The sequence below is a fragment of the Pristis pectinata genome, chromosome 34 (genome assembly GCF_009764475.1).
Source record: "Pristis pectinata isolate sPriPec2 chromosome 34, sPriPec2.1.pri, whole genome shotgun sequence".
Classification (NCBI taxonomy): domain Eukaryota; kingdom Metazoa; phylum Chordata; class Chondrichthyes; order Rhinopristiformes; family Pristidae; genus Pristis; species Pristis pectinata.
The window spans coordinates 1,051,868-1,071,107 of record NC_067438.1 but is presented as its reverse complement, the minus strand read 5'-3'; the positions used below and the strand labels follow the sequence as shown (position 1 = coordinate 1,071,107).

Below are 19,240 nucleotides of genomic sequence, written 5' to 3'. Positions count from 1 at the left end.
GAGGGTGGAGAGAGAGAGGAAAATTGGGGGAGGGGCAAGAGGCCGAAATTAGAAGTGTGGAGATCTCAGAGGGGTTACAGAGGCAGAGAGGGGTGTAGGAATGGGAGGAATGTGGGGGACTACATCAGGAGGAGTGGGAGGGGCTACAGATAGGGAGGGGTGTAGGGGCTGGATGGGATAGAACAGAGATAGGGAGGGGGTTTGCAAGGATGGTGCCAAGCAGAGGGGCGATGTTTGGCGGTCGATGCCAGTCAGCACAGGTCGGGTGAGATGGTTTACAGAGAGTGGGACGAGGAGGTGTGGGGGGCTTCGGAATGGGCTAGTCTGCAGGTTACGTTAACTGGGCGAGGGTTTCCCCAGTTGATCAGCCGCAGCACAGCCAGGCTCCAGAATATAGCAGTAACATTTCCCCAGACTTCCTGGTTACTCCTGGAGTGGGAATATCTGGGCTGCAGTGTGGGGAGTGGGTGGTAAAACTGGGTGAAGTGTTACCCCGGAGGTGGGTGGTGGGAACGAGGGGGTGAGGTGGGACCACCACCCCGGAGGTGAGCGGTGGACGAGGGGTGAGGGTGGGACCCCACCCCGGAGGTGAGCGGTGGAAATCTCGGAAGCCAACTGCAGGGTTGCTGTGAAACACATTGTGGGCAGCAAGGGTCGGGATCAAATAGTCCAGCCAGGATCCTGGGGGAAGCCCCACGTGATCCCAAGAGGAGCTGTCAGCACCCCAACCCTGAATGGGATGCCACAGGAAAAGTGCCGGGTGTGTGGTGGGGTGGAACACGGATCAGCCAGACTCTGGGACCCTGGGCAAACCAGCGACGGGGACCACAGGCAAACCCAGGCGACGGGCTCCAGCTCTGGGTAAACCCAGCAACGGGACCCCTGGGCGAAACCCAGTGACAGGGACTTCGGGCAAACCCAAGCAACGGGCTCCAGCTCTGGGTAAACCCAGCGATGGGACCCTGTGCAACCCCAGTGATGGGGACTTCCGGGCAAACCCAGCGATGGGCTCCAGCTCTGGGTAAACCCAGCAACGGGACCCCTGGCAAACCCAGTGACAGGGACTTCGGGCAAACCCAGCGATGGGCTCCAGCTCTGGGTAAACCCAGCGATGGGACCCCGTGCAACCCCAGTGATGGGACTCTGGGCAAACCCAGCGAAGGGCTCCAGCTCTTGGTAAACCCAGCGATGGGACCCCAGGCAAACCAGCGATGGGACCCCCGGGCAAACCCCAGCGACGGGCTCCAGCTCTGGGTAAACCCAGTGACGAGGACCCCTGGGCAAACCCAGTGACAGGGACTTGGGGCAAACCCAGCGACGGGCTCCAGCTCTGGTGTGCCTCCACTCCCTGCCATCACCCAGACACAGACAAGACCCCGACTCTCCTACAGTCCGGGTCCTCGCAGGCCCATTCAGGCCCAAGAGGTCTGATCAAGCAGCACCTTAGCCCACCAGGTGACCTCCCACACGTTACAATCCCCGTCTAACATCCCTACTGGGTCCGGATCCCCTTTCATTCACTGGGTGCCCAGAACCCACACTGAAACATGTCCCTTCTGACCACAGCGCAGCATGATGAACACGTCCAGGGTTCAGTGGAACCCTGCTGACCCTGCCTGTGGCCACTCGGGGCAGGAGGTCCCTGTACCCTCGGAGGGGATGGGGGTCCTGCCCCACCTTGTGTCCCAGCCAACCTCTGATCTTCCTGGGGATGTCCTGACCAGGCGAGGAGCAGAGACGTCATCAGACCTTGAGCTGTGTGGGACATTGACACACGACGCCAGACCCAGTGACCGACACTTGCCAGACCCCGTGACACTGTGACACGACACTCGCCAGACCCCACGACTGACACCCACCAGACCCCGCCACTGACACCCGCACTCGCCAGACCCCGTGACCGACCCGCCAGACCCCGTGACACCATGACCAACACCCACACTCATCAGACCCCGCGACCCACACTCACCAGCCCCCGAGCCCACTCATACACCACCTCCACCAGGCCGAACTTGAACTGCTCGACGTAGTCCTCAGTCGACTCCCTCAGGCCACACTCCCGCTGCAGAGTGGCGATGCGCTCTGCACCCCACGGATCCTCGCCACCCCCCTGCCACCGAGAGGGAATGATCAAACGTGTGACCAGGGGCCCATTCAATCCCTCTCAGCCCATCCCCACCATCCAATGGCCACCCGTGACCTGACCCTTGTCCCTCAACCACCAGACCCCGACTCGAGGTTAGCACCAAACCAGCGTGGGTGGGGAGAGTTCCCAGTCTCTCCTGCTGAGTGCAGGCCTGTCCCCGAGCTTCACTCCCCGTATCCCAGTGCTGTGGGAATTACCGGGACACCCTCACCCTCTGTGCATCAGTTCCCCAAAACATCTGAAACTTGGATCAATTCAACCCTCTTCGTTCCTGGGAATACAACTGCAGTTTGTAGGACCCCTTCATCAGTGTAACTCTTGGGGTTCTGGTCCCTAACGTGGGAGCCCAGAACCCATCCTGGGTGATCAAACCAGGGCTCAGTCCATCAGGCTAACAGCACGGGGCAGCAGCCAAGACACGGAGTTGTGGAGTAGTTCAGTACAGAAAAAGGCCCTTCAGCCCACTTGCCCGTGTGAACCAAGATGTATATTCAAGCTAAAGCCCCGCCCAGACGGCTGCACTGACACACCTGCCATCTTCGAGAGAACTGGGAGCCAACACATACCAGGGTCAGGGGCACAGAGCAGAGACGAGGGTCTGTCCCTCTCTCCGCTTCCTCCACCCAGAGACCGGGTCTGTTCTCCTCGCCCAGCCCAGAGACTGGGATCCCATTGTCCATCTCTCCCCTCCCCAGGTCTGTCCCTCACTCTCTCTCAGGGTCCAGTCCAGGTCTGTCCCTCACTCCACTCCCCAGGTCCAGAGTCCGTCCCTCATTCCCCTCGCCCGGTCCAGAGTCCGATCCCCTCTCCCCTCCCCTGGTCCGTCCCTCTCTCCACACCCCCTCGGGGCCAGGGGCCTGCCCTCCCCAGGTCCGTCCCTCTCCCCCCTCCCCTGGGACCTGGTGCCTGCCCTCACCTGGCGCAGGACCTCGTTGAGCTCAGGTTCCACCTGTGTCTTCTGCTGGAAGACCATGCAAGAGAGCAGGGCCACGATCTCCTCGGGCTGCAGGTCGGTCAGCACGTTCTCCAGCACCATCTCGGTGACAATCAGCTCGTGGTTACTGATCTCACAGGCCACCCGACCCTTCAGCTGCACCGCACAGCTGCCATCGATGTACTTCAGCCTCTTCAGCACCTGGGGACGAGGGGGAGGTGGCGAGGGTCATGGGGGAAGGGTGTCTCGCTTCCACTCCCACTCACTCCCCCACCCTCAAACTCCCCCCGATCCTTCTCCAACTCCTCACGATCACCTCTCCTCCCCAACATTCTACCCCGAGCCCCTGCCCGCCTCCTGAACTGCACTCCTCCCCCCCCACCCGCGCTGAACTCCCCAGATGAGCTCCGCTCCTCCGCACAAGCCCCTCCCCCACCTCATTCCTCACACGATGCCCTGAAGCCCCATGTAGTCTTCCTGCCGGTGAACGTGCCCATCTGTCCTTTGGGCACCGAGACCGAGCCTGTTGACCCAGTGCTGTGGCCCTGCTTGGCTGCACTCATCCCCTCCCCCGACACACCCTCTGCTCGGACCCCACCCCTCCCGGCCCACATACACCCTCTGCTCAGACCCCAACCTTTCCGCTCTCATAGCTCGCCTCCCCCCACACCCACCACCCTCTGCTCGGACCCCCACCCCTCCCTCCCCCACACCCACCACCCTCTGCTCGGACCCCCACCCCTCCCTCCCCCACACCCACACACCCTCTGCTCGGACCCCCACCCCTCCCTCCCCCCACACCCACCACCCTCTGCTCGGACCCCCACCCCTCCCTCCCCACACACCCACCACCCTCTGCTCGGACCCCCACCCCCTCCCTCCCCCCACACCCACCACCCTCTGCTCGGACCCCCACCCCTCCCTCCCCCACAGCACACCACCCTCTGCTCGACCCCCCCCCCTCCCTCCCCCACACCCACCACCCTCTGCTCGGACCCCCACCCCTCCCTCCCCCACACCCACACCCTCTGCTCGGACCCCCACCCCTCCCTCCCCCACACCCACCACCCTCTGCTCGGACCCCCACCCCTCCCTCCCCCACACCCACCACCCTCTGCTCGGACCCCCACCCCTCCCTCCCCCACACCCACCACCCTCTGCTCGGACCCCCCACCCCTCCCTCCCAGACACCCACCACCCTCTGCTCGGACCCCCACCCCTCCCTCCCAGACACCCACCACCCTCTGCTCGGACCCCCACCCCTCCCTCCCCCCACACCCACCACCCTCTGCTCGGACCCCCACCCCACCCACCCCCCACACCCACCACCCCTCTGCTCAGACCCCCACCCCACCCCCCCCCCCACACCCACCACCCTCTTCTCGGACCCCCACCCCTCCCTCCCCCCCCTCCAAGACTCCCCCCCACACCCACCTCCACCCTCTGCTCGTACTCCGGCAGCAACATCAGGCTCTGGTCGGACACCAGGAAGCGCAGTCGCTCCAGCTCGTCCTTGATCATCATCCGCTCGTGCATCCGGCCGTACTGTGGGGGGGGTGGGGGAAGGGAGGGGGGGGAAGCGGAGGGAGGGGGTCACCAGTGGTCTCTGTCACTTCCTCCCACCCCACCCACTCACCCCTACCCCGGGGGTCTCTGTCACCTCAGCCACACACCTGACAACCCCGGGAGGTCTCCACTTCACCTACGCACCCCTACTCCACATACACCCACCACCCCGGGGGTTACTGTCAGCCCACAGCCCACGATCCCAGGTCTCCATAACACCCCACTCCCCATCCCGTGTCCCTCAGTGGTGGTCCGCAGGTCACACAGGGTCCCCCCTTCACCCACCCCCTCTCCAGTGTCCATTGGACCCCAAGCACGGCTCCGGACACCACCCCCCCCCCCCCAGGGGTTGGATCCACAGGGAAGGGCCGGCTCTACGGCAGTAAGGGTGAGACAGATCTAGTCTCAAGCTGGGCAGCAAGGGTGGGGGTGGAGAGATGCAGCTCTGTCCATGGAGAGTTTGGGGGGGGGGGGGGGGGGGGGTTAGTGATTGGGTGGGGGGGATAGAGAAGTGGGGAGGAGGGGTGGGAGGGGCTTTATGGATGGGAAATGGGCAGGAGATGGTTGGATAGGGGAGGGGGATTGGAGAGGGCAGAGGGCAAGTGGACAGAAGGGGTTAGATGGGGGAAGGATCAGAGGTTGGGGGTCCAGGAGTGGTGGGAAGAATTAGATAGGAGAGACATGGGTGTGGGCAGGACCAGGGGTGAGGGATTAAGGGGCAAATCAGAGGTGGGGAGCGGCGGGGAGGGGCAACCCCAGAGATACCTCAGTGGCGAACTTGGGGCTGTGGACGCAGGTGAAGCTGCGCAGCGATTCCTCCAGCCGCCGGGCCCTGGCGTAGCTGTCCACCAGGTCCAGGTCCTTCATCTGCAGCTCACCGACGGGGTCCAGGCTGGCAATGCCCATCGGGCTGGCCTCAGCCAAACGCAGCAGCTCCTGCGTGGCGGTGGTGACAGAGGCTCGGGTGGATCCTTCCTGCCGGAACACGCAGTGTGCGTTAGACTTCCCTGCTACATGGCACCCCAACCCCTCCAACCCACCGTGACCCCAGCCTCAGCTCCCTCCCACCACCCCCCCCAACATCATCTCCAGCTTCAATCCCATCTCCCACAGATCCCAGAGCAAGAGAATCCCAAAGATTCACCTCCAAGAGAAGAAGCCCCTCCACATATCTGTCTGAGATGGTGACCCCACGCCCTCTGCCCCTTCAGACAGGGGCAGACACTCACTGGAAGCAGGGGTGGGGTGTTGTGGAAATAATGACCCAACCTTTACACTCCACACCCCACCGATGAAGACAAGCATGCTGGGCCCCACCTTCACCACCCTATCTACCTGTGCAGCCACTTCCAGGGAGCCCTGCACTCACCCCCAACATCCCACCGTACACACTCCTCAGACCCCTGCCAGTTACTGAATGCTTCCCTCTTACATTTGACCTCCCAAAGTCCAACACCCCGACACCTTCCGGATTAAACCCCACCGGCCATTTCTTTGCCACATTTCCAACTGATCCATATCCCATCGAATCCTTGACAACCTTCCTCACCTCCCACAACTCCCCCAATTTTTGTGTTGCCTGCCAAACTTACTTTTCAGCCCAGCTACATTTTTGTCCAAATCAGAAACAGAGGTCCCAGCACTAATCTTTGCCGAACACCACTAGTCAGGGACCTCTAATCAGAATAACATCCCCCCGCGCCCCCACCCTCTGTCGTCTACAGCTAGGTCATTATTGAACCCAATCTACCAAGTCTCCATAGGACCCCATGTGCCTCAATCCTCTGGATCAGCCTACTGTGAGAGACCTTGTCAATGCTTCACTGAAATCCATGTAGAGAACATCCGCTGTCCTTCTGGGAACTGGGGAGGGGGACAGAAGGATCCCACTTCTCCTTTGTGGGTGCTGACACCTATCAGAAGCACGGACAGGGGTAGGGGTCTTTACTGACCCCAATTGCAGCCCAACACTCACTGGTGGCACAGGAGTGGTGTGTGGGGGGGGGGGGGGGGGGGGGGTGGTTACTGACCCCAACACAGCCCCCGACATTCACCTGAAGCGGGGGATCTGTCTCTTCTTGAAGTCATCGATGATCTTGTCAGCGTTGACGCGCAGGGCTTTCACCGTCACACTGCTGATGTCCACGGGCGACAGCTTCACCACCGTGTGGCCGCAGGGTCCTGGGAGTTCAGAGGTCACCGTCACTAGGGTCAGCAGGTCGTGGTCAGGCAGCGCCCCCACAACCCCCGTAACCACCCAACCCCACTGAGGCTGCCCGGCCCAACACCACTCTCTCCTCCTCCCCACCCTCCCGCTGGTGATGTCCCACCCTCCCTCCCCACCACAACTCTGTCCGGCCACACTCTCCCTCCCCACCCACGTGCTGGGGATGTCCCACCTTCCCTCTGCCCATTCCACCCCCTGGGGATGTCCCACCCTCCCTATCGCCTACCACTTCCCTGCCCGACCCTCAGCGATGCACCCCCACACGTTGCTGAGCCCCCCCCACCCCTGCCCTATGAGGTTGTCCAGCCTTCTGCACCCCCAGCTGACCCCTGCCTTGAAGGAGGTCTCAAAATTACCCCAGCCCCGGACCCTCCCCAGCCAGAGAGCCACCCCCCCCACCCCCACCAGGTTCCTGCCCTCCTCCCACAGCATGCAACGAGGAGTGCTGCCCCCCACCCTACCCCACAGTGAGGGGGGAGGGTCAGAACCTGTGTCCTGGGGGATGTCTACATGTATCACCCTCCCCCAAGGGTGGATATTGGAACCCATGGCCCTAGGGAGGGGGGGCTTACAGGCAGCACTGTCCCATGGGTGGATGGCTACAAGCCAGGGTGGGGAGGGCACTCACCCTCGGGCAGGAAGAGCTGTTGGTGAGCAGCTGGTCAGGGGTGGGGGCTGCCAGTGGGTCCACATCCTCCTCCCCTTCTCTCTCGCCTTGTCGTGACTCACACAGCACCAGGGTGGTGAACGATCGGCCCCCTGAGTCAGTGGAAACCTGTGGAGAAACCATAGAACACTACAGCACGGAAAACAGGCCATTTGGCCCTTCTAGTCTGTGCCGAAACTTTATTCTGCTCGTCCCATTGACCTGCACCCAGTCCATAACCCTCCAGACCTCTCCCGTCCATGTATCCGTCCAATTTATTCTTAAAACTTAAGGGTGAGCCGCATTACCACGTCAGATGGCAGCTCGTTCCACACTCCCACCAGTCTCTGTGAAGACGTTCCCTCTTATGTTCCCTCTAAATCGTTCCCCTTTCACCCTAAAACCATGTCCTCTCGTACTTATCTCTCCTAGTCTAGGTGGAAAGAGCCTACTCGAATTTACTCTGTCTATACCCCTCATAATTTTGTAAACCTCGATCAAATCTCCCCTCATTCTTCTGCACTCCAAGGAATAAAGTCCTAACCTGTTCAATCTTTCCCTGTAACTCAGCTCCTGAAGACCCGGCAACATTCTAGTAAATCTCCTCTGCACTCTTTCAATCTCACCGATATCCTTCCTATAGTTAGGTGACCAGAACTGCGCACAATGGAGAACAGCCACACTGATTGCAGGACCACCCTCTCTCCCCCGTCTACAGCTTCACCATCCCCCCTCGCCGCAGTCCTCTCACCCACTGGTGTGGGTGTCACACCCAGCCGACTACTCACCCCTAGTCACCCCCAAACCCGTGAGGTACAGGGGCCTGAAGACCCACACCCCAAGGTTCAACAACACTGCCAACAGGTTCTTGAAACCCCCTGAAAAACCGCAACACTACCCCAGACTATTTATCATCTTCCCTCTATCTTGCACTCGTGTCCTTATGTTTACTTTGTTGTGCAAGTTGTGTACAATTTGTGTTAAGTTTATGTTAACTTCTGTTTGTAACGTACTGTACCGCTGCTGCAAGAAGCTGCAGAGAGCAGTGGACTCTGCCCAATACATCATGGGCAGATCCCTCCCCACCATCGGTAGTATCTACAGGAGGTGTAGATCCCCATCAAAGATCCCCACCATCTGGGCCATGCCATCTTCTCGCAGCTACCATTGGGCAGGAGGTACAGGGGCCTGAAGACCCACACCCCAAGGTTCAACAACACTGCCAACAGGTTCTTGAAACCCCCTGAAAAACCGCAACACTACCCCAGACTATTTGTCATCTTCCCTCTATCTTGCACTCGTGTCCTTATGTTTACTTTGTTGTGCAAGTGTGTACAATTTGTGTTAAGTTTATGTTAACTTCTGTTTGTAACGTACTGTACCGCTGCTGCAAGAAGCTGCAGAGAGCAGTGGACTCTGCCCAATACATCATGGGCAGATCCCTCCCCACCATCGGTAGTATCTACAGGAGGTGTAGATCCCCATCAAAGATCCCCACCATCTGGGCCATGCCATCTTCTCGCAGCTACCATTGGGCAGGAGGTACAGAAGCCTGAAGACCCACACCACCAGGTTCAGGAACAGTGACTTCCCTTCAACATTCGGTTCTCAAACCAACCGGTACAACCCTAATCACTGCCTCAGTATCATCACCTCACTACGACCACTTTGAAAGGATTTTTGTTCTGTTTGTTCCGATTGTGTTCTTTCTTGTAAAAATTGTGTGTAACTTATGTTTAATTCATGTTTTTCTTGTGAATGCTGCTGATCTGCTGCTCTGTGCCTGTGATGCTGCTGCAGTAAGTGTTCCGTTGCACCCGTGCACACATGGACTCGTGCAGATGACGATAAACTCCACTTTGACAAGGTATAAATATCATAACAATACACTTGAAAACTTGGATCAACCACATCAGTCCAGAGGCCACACCCGGTAGGTTGGCAGATTTCCCCTCCTGAAGCACATTCGTGACCTGGGGTGGACGCTTACGTTGTCACTTGCGTCAGAGCTCCCAGAGATCCCAGTTCAATCCCAACCTCCGGTGCTGTCTGTGTGGAGTTTGCACGCTCTCCCTGTGACCACATGGGTTTCTCCCGGCTGCTCTGGTTCCCTCCCACGTCCCGGAGACATGCAGGGTTGGTGGGTTAATTGGCTGCTGCAAGTTTTCCTGTGTGTGGTGGTGAGGGGTGGGAGAGTCAGGGGTTGTTTTTGGGAACGTGGAGAGGTAAAATTATCAGTGTTTGAGAGTTGGCTTGGACTCAGTGTTGTGAAGGGCCAGTCTCGGTGCTGGACCCATGACTATAGTTTTGTAGTTACTGTGTGGGTTTTTAATTGCAGGTTTATTTAATTAACTGAGTTTAAAGTCTCCAGAGGGTGCTGAACCCATTTATCCAGCTGGAGTCCAGCCTGGCAAGTTAACGGCTGTGGCTGGTCACTGTCCAGCTGGTGCTGAGGGTCAGACCTGGGGTTACCCGTGGAGTCATTTTTGCAGTGAGTGTTTGGACTCATTAAAAGTGGACAATGCCTGTCAGTGGCTGGACAGAGACCAGCTGAAGCTCTCAGCAAACACAGACACCTCAAAGCCCCCCACTCCCATCCCTATTCCCAGGCGCCCCTCCTACCTGCAGGATCACTCCCAGGGTGTTCCGGAGCTGCTGGGTGTTCACCACCACCACGCGCCCCGCAGACAAAGCCTTCATCCCACTTGTCGACTCCATGATTTTCTTCTGCAAAGTGACAAGAGCAGGCAGCAGTCACAGCTTACCCGTTGTGGCCCAACACCCTAACATCACTCCCTCCTTCAGTGGCACTGCAGCCAGGCTGCTCCAACAGCCCCTCCCAAACCCACAGCTCTCCCACTGAGGGCGAGGGCAGCAGGGGAACACCACCACCCGCAGGTTCCCACTGCGTCACACACCCTCCTAACCCGTAAACATATCACTAGTCCGTCACCATCACTGGGTTTAAACCCTGGAACCCCCTCCCCAGCAGCACTGTGGGAGCACCTTCACCAGAGGACTAGGGAGACGGATCATCCCCTCCTCCTCAGGGCAATAAGTGCTGGCCTTGTCAGTGATACCCAGAACTCAAAGAACAGTAACAAAATATTCCAGGAGACTGCAGATGCTGGAATCCAGAGTCTTGGAGGAACTCAGTGGGTCAGGCAGCATCTGGAGGGGGAAATGGCCAGTTGGCACTTTGGGTCGAGACTCTTCATCTGGGCTGGGTCTCGAATTCCCTACCCCCACACACGTATTTATCCCATGTTGTTACGTTACCTGTCATAGCGGTTCTGCATTACACTGAATTGTACCTGCAGAGAGGCCCGCGTGTACAGGAGCTCCCTCACGGTGATGTAATAGCGCTCCAGGTCACTCAGTTGCCCAGCGCACTCCACCTCGAAGCTGGCCAGCCTCTTGGTCAGCTGCTGGATCTGCTGCTCATATATCTGCAAGGTAACAGTTCCTGGTGTGAGCCTATCCAGTCTCTCCTTATAACTCAAACCCTCCAGTCCCAGTAATATCCTTGCGAATGTCCTCTGCGCCTTCTCCAGCTTAATGTCATCCTTCCTAAGCTGGGTGACCAGAACTGCACACAGTGCTCCAAGTGTGGTCCAACCAACAACTTGTTCAGTTGCAACATGATGCCCCAACTCTACATTCAATGCACCAACTGATGAAGGCCAGGCGTGTCAGACACCTTCTTCCCCACCCTGTCTACCTGTGTCACCACTTCCAGGAAACTATGTACCTGTACCCCTGGGTCTCTCTGTTCTACCACACCCCCCATTTACTGTGCAAGTCCTGCCCTGGCTTAACTTCCCAAAATGGAACACGTCACGCTTGTCCAAGTTAAATTCCACAGTGAACAGCGACTGCCCTAACCCAGTGACAGGGCTGCAGGGCCATTGGCAAATGATGCCAGGATTGAGTCGGATACTCGATGACTTCCTCCCTGAACCCCCCTCACCTCCCACTTCTCCCTTCAGCCTGAGCTATTGGACCCAATCAGAATCGTCTCACCTGTCCCAAATCTTCCACAAAAGTCCCAGGGTCAATTTCAGTCCCATTTCACCCCCAGGAAAACTTTAAAACAAGATACTCACACACACTGACACACAGAAAACCAGGGCACAAAGACACTCTTGTGCTCAGACAGCATAAATACACAGACCACACTATCCGGGACATGCCCTCTTCTCGTTACTACCATCGGGGAGGAGGTACAGGAGCTGAAGACCCACAACGATTCAGGAACAGCTTCTTCCCCTCTGCCATCAGATTTCTGAACGGTCCATGATCACCACCTCGTTATTCCTTTCTTTTAGCTCTATTTATTTATTTTTGTAATTTATAGTAATTTCTGTCTTTACACTGAACTGCTGCCACAAAACAACACATTCACAATATACAAGTCAGTAATAATAAACTGATTCTGATACACAGACAGACTGAGAAGCATACAGTACACACACGGACACAAGCAGGCAGGCAAGGACAACACACAGACACACGCCCCTGCACGCTGCAGGCACACACGTGCACCGTACACACACAAGGCACAGACACTTGTGCAGGTGACAGGGCACAGGGAGGGGACGCTGCCACCCACCTTGGCATCCTTGCGAGTGTGGAACTCGGAGAAGCTGCGTTTCATCACGTCCTCGACCCGGAGTGCTTCCACCCGCAGCAGGTTGAGGATCATGGTGTAGGTCAGGCGGAACTGCGACTGTAGCATCGTGGGCTTCCCCTGTAACACAGGCAGTGAGGAGTCAGTGTACCAGAGCCAGACAGAACACCTGGCCATGTGGTGCAACAACAACCTCTTGCTCGGCGCTGGTACAACTGAAGAGCTGATTGTTGACTTCAGGAAGGGTAAGGAGGGTGTACATGCGCCGGTCTAACGTCAGGGGATTGACGGTGGACAGAGTCAGCAGCTTTAAATTCCTGGGCGTTAACATATCAAACGACCTGTCCTGGGCCCAGCACACAGACGCAATCACAAGGAAGGTGCCCCAGTGTCTGCACTTTCTTAGAAGGTTAAGGATTTTTGGCTCGTCACCGAACTCTCTTAACAAACTTCCACAGATGTGCTGTTGAAAGTATCCTGACTGGTTGCATCACGGTCTGGGATGGCAATTCAAATGCACAGGAGCACAGGAAGCTGCAGAGAGTAGTGGACTCTGCCCAATACATGACAGGCCCATCCCTCCCCACCATCCGGGCCATGCCATCTTCTCGCAGCTCCCATCGGGCAGGAGGTACAGAAGCCTGAAGTCCCACACCACCAGGTTCAGGAACAGCGACTTCCCGCTCGAGCAGATCTCTGCATCGTGGGGCCATGTGTCAAGGGGGTCATCCGCTGAACATCCATTCGGTTCTTGAACCAACCTGCACAACCCTGATCACTGCCTCGGTGCAGCAACACTGGGACCACTTTGCACTAGATTGGACTTTTTGTTCCAATTATGCTTTTTCTTGTAAACTAAATAAAAATTGTGCATAATTTATGTTTAATGTTTTTCTTGTGAATGCTGCTGATCTGATGTGCCTGTGATGCTGCTGCGGGTAAGTGTTTCATTGCACACATGGACTTGTGCAGGTGACAATAAACTCAACTTTGACTTTAACAAGAGCCACGCAGAGCGAGGCCGACCCAAGCCTACAGCGCCACTCCCATCCTCTGCCGGGTGGGAATGAGAGAACTGCCAGAATGCCAGAGGCCAGCCTCCGGCACAGAGTGGGACGGGGGAGGAAATACGACAAGATCAAATCAGAAGGCAGGAGGTTCTGCACAGACAGGGATGCTGACTCCCACTGACATCCTGCTAATGGACCTATCGACACAGCACAGGCCTCGAGAGGGAACAACACAGACGCTCCCTTGAACAACTGGCCCCCGCGCTCAGTGGGGACGAGGGTGGGGCTCACTCCAACCTCCCGATAACCATCAGACGACAGTCCCCCGCAACATCTTCCCCCCCACCACAACACACCCCCACCCCCACAATCCAGCCCTGTTGCTTACCAACATCATCTTGTGGAGGTCAGCCATCTCGTGGACCCCGGCCTTACAGAGGATGATGACCATTCCGGTGGTGTCCAATCCTCGTCTCCCTGCACGGCCAGCCATCTGAATGTACTCACCTGCACCACACAAAGGGGTTATAGCCGGACAACTACAGCGTTCGGTCATCTGGGAGGGGCGCATGCAAGGAGCGAGGAGCTGCTAGCCAAGAAAGCTCATCAGTGCCTCTACTTCCTCAGGAGGCTAAGGAAACTTGGCATGTCCCCTTTGACCCTCAGCAAATTTTATCAATGCCCCACAGAAAGCATCCTACTCAGATGCATCACAGCTTGGTACAGCAACAGCTCTGCCCGGGACCGCAAGAAACTGCACCCCCCTCATATCGTGTCTGTGTCCCCTTGCATGAACACGGCTCAGTGCATCACAGAAACCAGTCTCCCCTCCATGGACTCTGTCTACACTTCTCACTGCCTCGGTAAAGCAGCCAACATAATCAAAGACCCCACCCACCCCGGACATTCTCTCTTCTCCCCCCTCCCATCGGGAAGAAGATACAAAAACCTGAAAACACGTACCACCAGGCTCAAGGACAGCTTCTATCCCACTGTTATAGGACTATTGAACGGTCCCTAGTACAATAAGATGGACTCTTGACCTCACAATCTACCTTGTTGTGACCTTGCACCTTATTGTCTGCCTGCACTGCACTCTCTGTAACTGTAACACTTTATTCTGCATTCTGTTATTGTTTTCCCTTGTTCTACCTCAATGCACTGATGTAATGAATTGATTTGTATGGACAGTATGCAAGACAGGTTTTCAATTGTACCTCAGTACATATGACAATCATAAACCAATTTAATTGCCCCCGAGGTGGTGGTGGTGATCTGCCTTCTTGAACCGCTGCAGTCCTTGGGGTGTACACAGAATGCAAGACACATTTTTCACTGTAACTTGATGCATTTGATAATAATAAACCAATTTCCCTGCTGTGGGGGGTCGAGGGGTGTGCAGGACAAGGAGGCGTCATAAATTCAGTCCGGAGGCAATACTGGGAAACGGTGAATACCGAAGTGTGTAGAGACAGAGGGATCTTGGGGAGCCCGCCACAGGTCCCTGAAGGTTGGGGGTGGAGAGGGGGCCCGTTAGCTGAGACACGGAATACCAGGGAAGGAAGGTGTCATTACAAGTGTGTAGAACAGTGTCCAGGTGGGAGCACTGGGCACAGTTCAGTCACCACGCTACAGAGAGGGAGTGCCAGCATCAGTGAGGGAGCAGAGGGGCTGTACGAGGATGGTGCCAGGCCTGGAGAGTCATAGTTATGGGGAGATACCATCATCACTGGGGATGTCTCCTCTGGGGAGAGATTTAACTGAGGTGTGTAAGATTCAGATACGGGCACGACGGGGGGGGAGGAAGGACAGAGCCATCTCCCAGAACAGAGAGGTCAGTGCCCAGGGGCACAGGTTTACATTAAATGGTGGCAGGACTCGAGGGAAGAAAGGAACCATTTCACCATTGGACAGTGGTGTGTGGGGGAACCGGGTTAACGGTCCCAGGATGAAGCAGCGAAGGGCCGTGCTTCAGCTGGTAGACACCGACTGTCTGGGTTTGACCAACACAGATACGATGGGCTGAATGGCCTGTGTTTGGGTGCCCAAGCAGCCCGTGCCCCCGTCGGATGCAGGGCACACGAACACTTACCTGGCGTCAGGTCACGGAAGTTCAGGCCATCGTGCTTGCGGATGGTGTCGAAGACCACGGTCCTGGCCGGCATATTCACCCCCATCGCAAAGGTCTCTGTCGCAAACAGTATCTGTGGCACAAAGATAGCCATGAGCAGCGAGCAGTGGCAGTCACTAGCCACTCACCTACAGCTTGGGGAACCCACATCACTCGTGGGGACACGTGCTACCCACACAAAGTTCAGGGAGGGGGGTGATGAAGTTCTAGATTATCGTTAAATAACTTGAATGTCACCAAGGACTCTTAGAAATTTCTACAGATGTACAGTGGAGAGCATTCTGACTGATTGCATCACTGCCTGGTATGGAGGCTCCAATGCACAGGATTGCAAGAGGCTGCAGAGGGTTGTAGACTCAGCCAGCTCCATCACGGGCACAACCCTCCCCGCCATCGAGGACGTCTTCAAGAGGCGGTGCCTCAAGGAGGCAGCATCCATCACTAAGGACCCTCACCACCCGGGACATGCCCTCTTCTTGTTACTACCATAGGGGAGGAGGTACAGGAGCCTGAAGACCCACACTCAAGGATTCAGGGACAGCTTCTTCCCCTCTGCCATCAGATTTCCGAACAGTCCATGAACATTCCCTCGTTATTCCTTTTGGTTTAGCACTATTTATTTATTTTGTGATTCATGGTAATTTTGTCTTTGCACTGCACTGCTGCTGCAAAACTACACATTTCACGTCATCCAACTGGGGGATAATAAACCTAATTCTGATTATAAATGGGGGTTTCTGCAGGCTTAAAGACGGATAAATCCCCAGGACCTCATCAATGCACCCCTGGTTGCAATGGGAGGTGAGGGAGGAGATTCCCCAGGATGTTGCCTGGGGTGGACTACTTCAGCTTTGAGGACAGACTGATTAGAGACACAGGAGAGTGCAGATGCTGGGAGCTGGAGCAACACACAACCTGCTGCAGGAACTCAGCAGGTCGAGCAGCATCAGGACTGAGACCGGGGAAACGGAATCGTCAACGTTTCAGGTCGAAACGCTGCATCAGGACTGAGAGCAAAGAATTGTGGAGCCTGGCACATTTGGGAAAGCGAGGCCCAGAAGGTACTGAGGAAGATGCCACACAGTCCTGATGCAGGATTTCGACCCAAAATATCGATGATTCCTTCCCCCACCCCCACCAACGGATGCTGCTCATCCCACTGATTCTCCAGCAGATTGTTTGTTGCTCTGAATATTTTCCTTGCAGCAGAGAAAGGCTGAGGGGGGACCCATGTGACGTATACAGAATTATGGAGGGGAATAGATAGGGGTAGATAGTAGGAAACTTCTCCCCCAAGGCAGAGTGCACATTTAGGTGAGACGCAGGAGATTCAGAGGGGATGGGAGGAAGAATTTCTTCACCCACAGGGAGTGCCTGCCTGAGGGGATGGTGGAAGCGGACTTTTATGACATTCTTGCAGTGTTGAGGTGAGCAGCTGAATTGCCAAGGCAGAGGAGGCAATGAACCAGGTGCTGGTATACGTTAGCAGTATGGTGGGTAGTGGATGGTCAGCAGGGACACGATGGTCAGAAGGGCCTGCTTCTCACTGACTCTATGACCTGCGACGGTGCTAATGCTCCCTTACTCCATCATCAATAATCATCCCAACCTGCCATCCTCCCCCTTGCTCCACTGGGATCTGACTGCACCCAGCAGAGCACATCAGAAATCCCTCACACAAGTTGTTCTGTGGCAGCATCACCAGCCTCGGTTTGACTCCTAGTCCCAGTGGCAGATGCCGAGACGGTCAACGCCTGGTCAGAGAGGGAGGTACAAAGAGGCATCTCAGGGAGAGGGGGCCCAGGCAGCCAAAGACAGGGCTGGTGTGCCGTTAATGCAGGCTCCAGCTGTGCAGACCACGTGCATAGTACTCAGAGGGAATGTTAAACTCTTGCCACCCGCCCCACCCACCCCACACTACAGGAAGGTCGTGGCAACAATAGGGAGTGTGCCGGAGAGATTCACCAGGGGATGCTGCCTGGAACAGAGGGCTTTAATCACAAGGAGAGGTCGGATGGGCTGGGTTTGTTCTCACCGGAACACAGGAGGCAGAGGGTTGACCTTACAGGTTTATAAAATTTTGGGGGGCATGGATAGGGTAGTTAGTCAGTCTTTTCCCCAGGGCAGGGGAGTCTAGAACTAAATGGCACAGGGTTAAGGTGAGAAGAGAGAAATTTAATTATGAGGGGAAAGTTTTTAAAACCAGAGGGTGATGGTTGTCTGGATCGAGCTGCCAGAGGAGGTGGTGCAGGCAAATGCAATCACAACATTTCAAAGGCACTTGGATAGGTAGATGGATAGGAAAGTTGGAGGGGGATAGGGGCACATGGGACTGGAGTAGGTGGGTGACATGGTCAGCTGAAGGACCCGTCACTGTACTGCACAACTCTCTGATCTGCACAGCCCCCCCGTACTAACAGGGTCACCAGTTGGTGAATCTTAGCCCATGTCCCAGCCACTGCTGGCCAGAAACAGAAGGAAAAGGGCAAAGTGCACATTATACTGCGCACACACACTGCCCATTCCATCCGACAGAATGAGAAGGGACAATACAGATCAGAGAACACAGTTCTACAAGGTGTGAAGGAGCAGAGGAAGCTGGAAATCCTGGGATGTCTCAGGGCATGGGGACAGCAGTTAAGTCACTCAAGGTTCTGGGATCTGCAGAGCAAGAACGTGCAGACAAAGGTTATGTTGAACCTGGAAGGTTGTCTCCAATCCCGGTCTCCACACTTTCCTGCAGGAGGAGAAGGTCCTGGAGTAGGTGTGGGGGAAAAGTTACCAGAACGGTTCCGGGTAGGTGGGGAGGGGGGGGGGGGGGGGTGGGGGGGAGGAGGAACTGGAGAAGCCGGGACTGTTGGCCTCGGAGAGAGAAGGTTGGGGGGAGATGGGATGGGGACGGGATCAGGTGGGGTGAGATGGGGGTGGACGGGATCAGGGCGGGTTGAGATCAGACGTGATCAGAGAAGAAGGTTGGGGGGAGATGGGATGGGGGCGGGATCAGGTGGGGTGAGATGGGGGTGGACGGGATCAGGGCGGGTTGAGATCAGACATGATCAGAGAGAAGGTTGGGGGGAGATGGGATGGGGGTGGACGGGATCAGGGCGAGGTGAGCAGAGGGAAGGTGTTCCCACTGGCAGACGGTTCATGGACCGGGGGGCACAGATTGAAGGTAAAGGGTGAAGGATATGGGGGAGAGGGGGGTGGGGTGGGGTGGTGAGGGGAAACCTCTCTCTCCGGGCAGTGGGGATGGTCTGGGACTGTCTTGGGGGGGGGAAATGGTGAAAACAGAGCCAATCAGGGCCTTCCAACAGGAATTAGATTGGCAACGGGGAAGAAGCATAATTCACTGGACTGCAGGGAGAAGGGGACGGCACTGATCCACCAGAGTCAGCAGTGAACACATCGGCCAACACTTGCAGTAACAATCCTATCAACGGGTCTACGACTATATGTGTGCTTCAGGTGTGCTTTTTCTTCCGATCTCCCTGCACCCTGCCCTCAGCACCTTACCCCAGTGTCCCAACCCTCGGGACTCACCTTGACCAGGCCCCTGGTGAACAGCATCTCAATTACTTCCTTCAGGATGGGCAGGATGCCACTGTGATGGACACCAATACCACGTTTCAGGAGCCCCACCATCTGAAGCACCTGCCCAGGGAGAGAGAGAGAGACAGGGTGACCAGCTGGCGGTGTCTGGGAAGGAGCACTCCAGTCCACACTGAAGACTTGAGCTTCCCAACGAAAGCAGATGCTCCTTCACACTCACACACTGTCCCCTAAGCACCCCACGCAACGAGACCTCCACGTCACACCCACCCACCCACCGTGGGGCCCCTAGTCCCCAACCCCCACCCACCGTGTGGACCCCAGCCCTCTGACCCCCTCCCACCGGGGGGACCCCAGACCCCCACCCACCAACTGTGGGGACCCCAATCCTCACCAACTGC

At 56.7% G+C, this 19,240-nt stretch overlaps 1 protein-coding gene across 1 annotated transcript in view; it reads right to left on the bottom strand.

Annotated features, from left to right (window-relative positions):
* Positions 1-19,240, bottom strand: part of LOC127585937 (helicase SKI2W-like) — a 45,454-nt gene that overhangs the window by 1,603 nt on the left and 24,611 nt on the right. The window contains 15 exon segments of the mRNA XM_052043691.1: positions 919-938; positions 1,970-2,110; positions 3,063-3,281; positions 4,515-4,625; positions 5,412-5,608; positions 5,611-5,621; positions 6,701-6,827; positions 7,502-7,522; positions 7,525-7,648; positions 10,142-10,246; positions 10,834-10,968; positions 12,132-12,269; positions 13,548-13,666; positions 15,252-15,363; positions 18,831-18,941. Coding sequence (XP_051899651.1) covers positions 919-938; positions 1,970-2,110; positions 3,063-3,281; positions 4,515-4,625; positions 5,412-5,608; positions 5,611-5,621; positions 6,701-6,827; positions 7,502-7,522; positions 7,525-7,648; positions 10,142-10,246; positions 10,834-10,968; positions 12,132-12,269; positions 13,548-13,666; positions 15,252-15,363; positions 18,831-18,941 — 1,691 coding nt within the window.